General features: G+C 41.3%; 1 protein-coding gene across 1 annotated transcript; it reads right to left on the minus strand.

The window, feature by feature from the left end:
* Positions 1-1,480: 1,480 nt before the first annotated feature.
* On the minus strand, positions 1,481-7,295 carry c15h3orf52 (chromosome 15 C3orf52 homolog). Its single transcript, XM_030743557.1, has 7 exons — positions 6,674-7,295; positions 4,948-5,019; positions 4,687-4,752; positions 4,246-4,375; positions 3,890-4,050; positions 2,619-2,689; positions 1,481-2,539 (listed from the first exon to the last, which is right to left on the minus strand). Exons 1-7 carry the CDS (start codon positions 6,740-6,742, stop codon positions 2,344-2,346), a joined length of 765 nt encoding a protein of 254 aa, XP_030599417.1. The 5' UTR covers positions 6,743-7,295; the 3' UTR covers positions 1,481-2,343.
* Positions 7,296-8,374: the final 1,079 nt, after the last annotated feature.

Here is an 8,374-nt window from a genome sequence, read left to right on the forward strand (position 1 = left end):
TAAAGGTGATTGCACCAAATATGCCTTCTTCCCCATACACGAGTACTACATTTCCACGCATGTTTGCACATTCCTAGTAAAAAATAAAGAAATGAGGGTTGGTTGAGACTTTTGCACAAATGTTAGTTCATATTTTACATAATCACATAGACAGAGAGACACATAGAGATTTAACCACATTGCTGCGCATCATTTACAAATGTAAACAAAGAATTATCTAATTATCTGTCTATACAAAGACTCCACCAGGGAATCCCCTTTATAAACATGCTTAATACTACTGTACATACAACTGGCATGATCTGTGTGAAATATGCATGTTCATGAATGTATGTAAGTTTTCCTAACTCCAACTTTGATTTTTGGATTTTGCGCTGCAAGCGATGAATTTTAAAGTCTTGTCATTTCTGTTGCCCTATTTTAAATACATTTTTATATATGCAACAAACAAAAGCTGCAGCAAAAAGTAAAAGAGCAAAAATTCAGTCATACTGACGGCTCAGCACAGTGTTTAATGCTTACAGGCTTATTGTGCTCGATGTTATAACAAAAAAAAGGAGCTGTCTGCCACGTTTTTGTCAAAGTTTCTCATACTGTACAATCATCAGTCATTTAGTCTCTTTCACAGCATTCTGTTGTGTATCAGTTCAATAATAACATATTTTCCATGTGAATGTAATCTCAGCATGAGGTTTTAAGAATACAGAGTAACGCTGCACCAACACAAACACGTGTTCTTCCAGCGCTGTCGCCTGGTCACTGAACTTTGTGTGCCCGGTCTCTGACCTGCGGCGGAGTCCAAAAAAAGAAAAGAAAGGAAAAAACAAATAAAACAAAACAAAGATATCAAAGCTCAGATCGCTCGTTAGAGTAAATCTGGCTTTAGGCGATTAAAGTTTCTTAAATTAGGATTTAGTAGAAAGAGCCATTTTTCCACAAGCAGCAACAGCAGTTAGTACCTATTGGTGCCCAGCGCTACATGAGCCATCACTGCTGCCAGCATATTAAGTAAAGTGTTTGCTCAGATTAAAAAAGATGCCCTTTGTAACCCTAAATACAGTACAGAGCAACTAAATTTGTCCAGTCTGGATCAATAGATTCAGTCTAAACAGAAATGTGCCAATAGTTGCAATATTTGGGACAAGGTGGTGTGGTTTCATGTCTGGTAATGAGCTGCTGAAACTGCTGCTTAAACTTGACCTTTTGACCAGCATGTGACGGTCATGCAGCCTGAATGTGTGTGAACATGTAAATCTGTATTTCCCACTCTAGAAAAAAAGAAGTAGATAGATGCTGGCAGAGGAAATAAAACTCAGCATTTCTTTCTACATAGAATTATCAGAAATTCATGTATTACATAATATTTATTTTCCCAGTAAATCTCTGACTTTTCAGAACATTTCTCGCTGAAGCACTTCTTGGTATTTTCATTACTGCATCAGTTTAAAAAAGAAGGATTAACCAACTTTGGCGTTAACCCTTTAAAAGAAGGACTAATGTTTTTTTTAATTGAGAAACACATTTTGGGAAATGCAACAAGTCATAGTGAAGAGTTATGAGCATCTGAGAGGAAACATTTATTACAGCTGTAATCTTAAACAAAATCTTAAACATACTGACAAAGCACCCTTTCAGAAAAAATATCAAATATAAATTGCTATTAATCCTTTGCAATAATGTGCTGCCTACTCTGGAATATTTGTATAATTTAAATTCTCATTCTCTGCGAACAGAACCAGAGAGAGAAAATCTCCGGGGGTGCTCCCTCTAGTGTTCAATAAAGAAAGTGGCCCTAACACACAGTGAAGCTTGTGAATGTGAAATAAAACTGAGGAGAAGTTTAAAACGTGTCTTACTACATGAAACGATTTGTGTATCAAGGGCACAGTTTATCTGGGATGTGCAGCAATAATATGCAATAATATGCAAATAACCAATTTCCCTGTGAAGTTTCTACTCATGTTTGTTGCCCTCTAGGCAAATATTTCTGGATGTTTGCAGGTGATGTCTCCAAAAAAAATAAAGGCATAGTTACACAAATAAATTTCATTTTGAATTCCATTAAAACAGCAGTTTTCTTTCATAAATATATCACAGTAATGAGGTATATACAAGGGTTATATACAAAAAAAAAAAAAAAATCCTGATGGGATGAGATCATCCACATGACTAACATAGCAGGTTTATGCAATTATGATCATAGCTTCCTGTGGTAAAGACGCATCACATGTGGACTCGTGGGAAAACAATCACATTAAAAGTTCCAGGAGTTTAGTGTTTGTGACGTGGCTCACGTAAAAACAAAAAGAGCCGGTTTTCCGGTCTCTGTGTGAACTTTTGTCCTCATCGTCCCGACACCATTTGTAGGGAATCGCATTCAATGAACATTGGCTCCGACTCAGGTGAATCCTGGTCATAAAGAAACTGTCTGAACACGTTGTACACCATCTCCGTGCTCAGGGTAAAATTCCTCAGCTGATCCTTCTCCTCTTCAGGCAGCTGGAACGTCAGCTTGTAGTCAGCAATGACTGAACCGTTCCTGAGGGGGGAGATTAAACCGTTTCAGTGGTTCCACTGAAATACACACTTCACAAACTCTGACTGTGACAAATCGGTACCTGAAAGCGTAGATCTCTGCTTCAGAGAAGTATCGCCCCAGAGCAGGAGAGGACTTGTAGAGATCAGTGAGCTGGGTGGGGCAGGATGAAACATGCATGAGAAAATATTAGCAGGAAATGGTTTTGGCTCACACTACCCTACTTACCCACCTTTCTCCCACAGCTCAATGCTGACTGCTTTTATATCCAAATTTAAGTAGGAGATAAAAGCATATAGCATATACGCTATAGCAGACTGGATGGCTCAGTCTAACCACACAGTTATTACAGTCAGTTCAGGATAAAACTTCACAGTATGAAATTATATTTTACAACTTGGGGTTAGAATCAAACCTAAAGAAGTTTAAAAAAAATGGAATTCATTCATTTAATACTTTCACACTTTTCTTTTGATTCCACTGTTCACAGCAGAGGAAACCGTAACAATCAGTGTGTTTACCTTAGAAACCTGCTGTAACCTGAACCAGAATGTTTTCATTCCTGTTTCTTTTTCTTCTCCATGTTTGTCTGCAGGTAGATTACACAGCTGAATATCATGAAGGCTGAAGGACGGTCAAAGCTCGCAACTATCGGTGTGCAGACATCTGCACATGTTGCACGATACCCTGCTTTAGCAACATAGCTACTAACTTTAACTATTATCATCAAATAACTGCCTTTCCACTTCCACTTATCCTGTTCAGGGTCACGGAAGGGGGTGGGGGGGGCTGGAGCCTATCCGAGCTGACATGGGGCAAGAGGCGGGGTGCACCCTGTACAGGTCACCAGCCCCACTAATTGCACGTCTTAGGACTGTGGGAGGAAACCCACGCAAACACGGGGAGAACAAGAAAAATCCACACAGAAAGGCCCGGGCCAAGGTGGAATCAAACCTAGGACCTTCTTGACGTGAGGCGGCAGTGCTAACCATCACGCCACCGTGCGGCTGCATCTCTTAATCTTTGAATTCAGATGTTACACATTTGTGAAAAGGATGTGTTGTCCTACAGAGCTGACTGATTGCGAGCGCGATACTGTAACAGGATACAGTTACAACTCAGTTTGTGAAATTTCCCTCTCTTACCACAGTCGGTATTATTGTAAAGAGGAACCTTTCAGGAACCGCAGAAACTCAGCCACAAAAGGGTAGACCACATAAATTAGCAGCGTGAGGTCACCAAGTGCTCCGCTGACTCAGTAACTTTGTCCTCATGTAGCAAGTTCTAAATAGAACCAATTAACATGAGCAGATCAAGTGGATCATTTGAAATAGAGTTTAAAATTGGCCCAACCTTTGTTTTAAGTTCTGCAGCCAGCGCTTGGCCTTTACTGGAGGAAATGTTGGCGAGGTCCACGGTGAAGAGCTGGTTTGGCATCTTGAAGCTCCCGTCGAAATAATGAGGGAATGTAAACGACGAAGGGTCAAATATGTCATCTTCATCCTCATGGATCGCTGCTCAAAGAGAAATCATGTCAAAGACCGAATGAAAAACTGCTTCACTGAAAAAAAATTCAAATGATATTAACAGCTCTGCAGCTCTGAACTGCTTCTTTTTTTTTAAGCTGCCTGCGACACATAGGCTTTCATATCGCTCTGTTCATGCATTTACATGTTAATACACCAAAAAGCACACTCAGGTGACCTTACCTGCACAGATGGCCAGTGAAATGAAAATAATTGCAATGATGACAAGAAAGACGAAGATTATGATCATCCACAGTCTAATTTCCCAGAAGACTTTCTCATTCAGCTCTTCCTTTAGCCATTTGATGCTTCCCTAGAGGCAGAATGAAATTGATGACAGTTACTCGACTCCAGTTACTTTAATACACAAGTACTCAACCTTTTCCCAGCATGCTCCACTTCAGAACACACACACCAACATTTTTAATCAGTCATTCACAATAAAAAAAAGGTTATTTTATTTAAATTAAGGTTAGCCCAACAGCACAGATGGGATGAATGTTAAAACACAATGCCTCCAGCCACGACTGCACCAACATGCAGAGATAGCACATGGAAAATAAACAGGACAGGTAAACATCCTTTATTCCAAACCATAAAAGGGAAAAAAAGCACCTTTCATACCTTTCCAGATTCTTGAGCCTCTGCTTCATGTGCAGAGAACGGCTGAGCTCCATTGGTACCATTTCTCTAACAAAACACAAAAAGAAGGCATCGTCTCTTTGCTCACTTCCTTCACTATAAATAGAATAAGTCATGAAACAGAAAAGTTGCTTCTGTCTTCTGGACAGAAACACAAAAGGTCACGCTCAAAAAATTCCTTGTTGTCGTTCTGGAAACAGAACCAAATAACAGCTTAAAAAACCTAAAGTGAAAGCCGCTCACCTGTTGGATTAATGGGCCCCTCTCTGTTGCACCAGGATCGCTGTTGGCCACGCCGTCTTTGTTACCTGCCTTCTATAAGGTGACAAATATTTGTAGATTATAAAAGATAAAGTCTCACACCACCGAGGCAATATAAGAAAAAAAGATGAAGATGATGTAGTGCTGTCTTGAGTCAGCTCTCATTTCTTTATTTTTTACTAAGAAAATGGGTAACAGCCGCAGCGATTTATGGAAACATGTACAAACACACGTGGAAATGGAGTATATACAAGAGAGGAACTGAGTTTGTTTACTCTCAAACACAGCCTGAACTCTCTGAGGCAGCTTTCATGTAATTGTTTTAAGCAGTCTTCAGGAATCGTTCTCCAGGCTCTTCTTTTAATGTTCTGCCTTTTGTTCTGTTCTCTGTCAGGATGATCCCACTCAGTACTGTTGAGGTCTGGGCTCTGAGGAGATTGGGATCATTTTCATGCTAATCAAATCCTTTCCAGATGGCTCAAACTCTGATGGTACATTTCTATATTCATAATTCCACCAGGTTTGACGAGATCCACAACACCACCGGCTGAAACACGACTCCACCGTGTTTTGCTGTAGACACTCGCTGTTCTCCCCACCTTCTCCAAAAACGTCTAATTTGGAGTCGTCGATTTCAGTCCAGTTCTTGAGCAATTTGGCAAACCTCAACCTTTTGTCCCTGTTTCTTTAAGAATAGCTTCTTGACAGCCGCACTTCCATTAAGACATTTCTGATGAGGCTTCAGCAAACAGGAAATGGATCAGCTGAACAGCCAGATGCATCTTTCAGCGCTTGATTTATTTCTAGATACCTGCAGGACATGACTTTCAGACACCGTTAATCTGCTGTAGTCTTTAGGCTTCTTAATTTGCCCCCCAATCGTCCAGTTTCCTCAGTTTATTAAGGACACAGTGCTGAGATACTCCAAGTTTTTGACTAATAGCTCTTTGAGAATCACCTTGTTGGTGAAAACGAACAAATTTAGACCAAACTGTGTCATCTTTGTCATTTTTCATGGATTCAACTAAAGAAATGAGAACAAATTGTGCGTTTTAGTGCCGTTAGTAACAAAGTGCATAAATACAGAATTTAAAAAGTTGTCTGTTATGTTTACACACAACACTGATTCATCCTTGGAGTTAGGTGTGCCTTCTTGTGCTTGAATGATACACAGATTGGTGTTAAAAAAACAAAACAAACAAAAGCAAAAACAAAGCATTTCTCTGATAATAATCAGCCAAAGAAAAACTTTAACTTTCCCAAAGCCTGGAGAACTGTTGCTCAATAATTACAGGAAAGTCGGGCTCCTTGGAAGCAAAATCTAAAGAAAAAAAAGTGGTGACTCAAGACTTTGGAACTCTATTGTAATGTTACATTGAAATGTTACTAAAGATTTATCTTGATCTTTTTTGTCAGTGCTTGTTCTCCATACACAGAATGAAAATACAAGGACTCATGGCTCTGTATAAGTATAATTTTACTAGTATTATGTGCTAATGGTAATAAATAATACAAAGTGACCTGATAAGAAGCAGCATTTTGTTTTAGTTTCTTTTCCCACAAATAGGGCTGGAGGACTCGTTACAATAAAGTTGCTTTTCTTTGATCATTAACCATGTAATGTTTCATAAGATATCCTCATCACTAACTTTATTATTCATATAGGGAATGTCATTAAACATCATTTCACACATTCACACTGACTCACCTTACGAACAACTGAAACTGGTGCTCCATCGATTTCATCTGGATATTCTTCTATCTCAATATTTTCCATGCTGACAAGGAGCAAGTAGCTTCCAAACCCGGAAGTGCCCGTTTTCAACTTTTAATGCTCATAAATCCAAACTGTCCGCGGTGACACGAACGCCTCAGCTGTAGCTCACAAAAAGTACAAAAACCCCTCAGTCAGCGAGTTCACATCGCGGCTCCTGACAGCTTCTGGGAAACGGGTTCTCCACACGGACCCACGGCGTCTCCCTCTCCGGCCCGACAGGTGCGCTTCCTTCAAGTTTCGGTGGAGTGCAGAGGCGGTGCCGAGAGCGCAACCCGGAGAGGAAACGTTTGAAGGAATGACGACGTGAGAGCCGCTCCTTATCGACACGCTGCTGTTTGCTTGAGCTTTCCCTCCAGGTGGTGTCCTACACTCTTTGGCAGCTGTTTCATTGAGCCTTTTTATGATACGTAATTATTTGCGCAACCAAAGTATGACTACTGTTTACTGTTCATCTGTTGCACTGACTTACCTGTCTTTAATTTATCATTCCAGGATTGGTTCAATTTAGTGGTTCAGATTGAACTCGTGACCTTTTCACTTATTTTCATGCTGAGGTGAACACATATTTAAAAAAAAACAAACAAACAAACCTGCAGTTATCATTTGATTTGGACAAAGAGCTTAAAAACGGATTCAAATGAACCGCGTAATTCTTTACACATTCAACTGAAGTTTTATTCCACCCTCAAAAATGACTGCAGCGTCCTCTTCATGGTTACCACCAGGGGTCGACACACACACACTTTTTGATTGGCACATCAGTTATCAAAAGAGCCAATCACATGGCAGCAACTCAGTACTGTTAGACAGGTAGACGGTCGAGACCACCTGCTGAAGTTCAAACTGAGCGTCAGAATGGGGAAGGAAAGTGACTTTGAACGTACAGGTACTGCTGCTCTGCTGGGACTCTCCTACACAGTCATCTCTCAGGTTTACAGTGAATGGTCCAAAAAAGAGAAAATATCCAGTTCACTGTTTGAAAATCAGTTGGCCAGACTGCTTTGAGCTGCTCTGAGCTGGTTATTTGAGGCAACAGTGACTCAAATAACCAGAGCATCTCTGAACACATCTGGAAACAGATGAGCTACAACAGCAGAAGACCACTTCTGTTAGCTAAAAACAGACACTGAGGCTAAGCCGTTTTCTGACGGCTGCTCCCAGCGTGGTTACAACCCAAAGAGCTCAATAATCTCAAACTAGTTTCTAGTTCACCGCACAAACGTGCAGCGACCGTGCGATCCTGTCACGCCGACGTGGACCGAAATCTCTGAGGCAGTGGCGGTTTCTGATATGGGCGACATGGGTAGCCGCCCAGGGCGGCATTTCATCTAGGGCGGCATGAGCGCCCCCCTCCCCCCAACGCATTGCGATCGCCGCAGCAGCGCCTACCGCACTGCTCCACTTGTGGGATAATGGGCGCCCTCTGCCTGCTGTGTATTGCATGTAGCTTCTGCCATGGTCAGACAGGTTGTAACAGAAGAAAAAGGGCAGGCGGGGGATTCTCTCTCTGTCTCGCTGTCACTGCTTCACTCGATCGTCACACACACAGCGCTGCCCCCGCCCCCTTCTCCTCTCAGCCTGGGGTGCGAGTCGAGTGAAGCAGTGATGGCGTGAGAGTGAGACTGTCAGCCG

Source organism: Archocentrus centrarchus, chromosome 13, assembly GCF_007364275.1.
Source record: "Archocentrus centrarchus isolate MPI-CPG fArcCen1 chromosome 13, fArcCen1, whole genome shotgun sequence".
Classification (NCBI taxonomy): Eukaryota; Metazoa; Chordata; class Actinopteri; order Cichliformes; family Cichlidae; genus Archocentrus; species Archocentrus centrarchus.

Excerpts from the sequence above, each read along its gene's own strand:
- c15h3orf52 (XM_030743557.1), bottom strand. The coding sequence starts at position 6,742 with ATGGAAAATATTGAGATAGAAGAATATCCAGATGAAATCGATGGAGCA. Across the intron at positions 4,376-4,686 it reads AGGCTCAAGAATCTGGAAAG|GGAAGCATCAAATGGCTAAA; the intron begins GTATGAAAGGTG and ends TTCTGCCTCTAG. Across the intron at positions 4,051-4,245 it reads TTCACTGGCCATCTGTGCAG|CGATCCATGAGGATGAAGAT; the intron begins GTAAGGTCACCT and ends CTCTTTGAGCAG.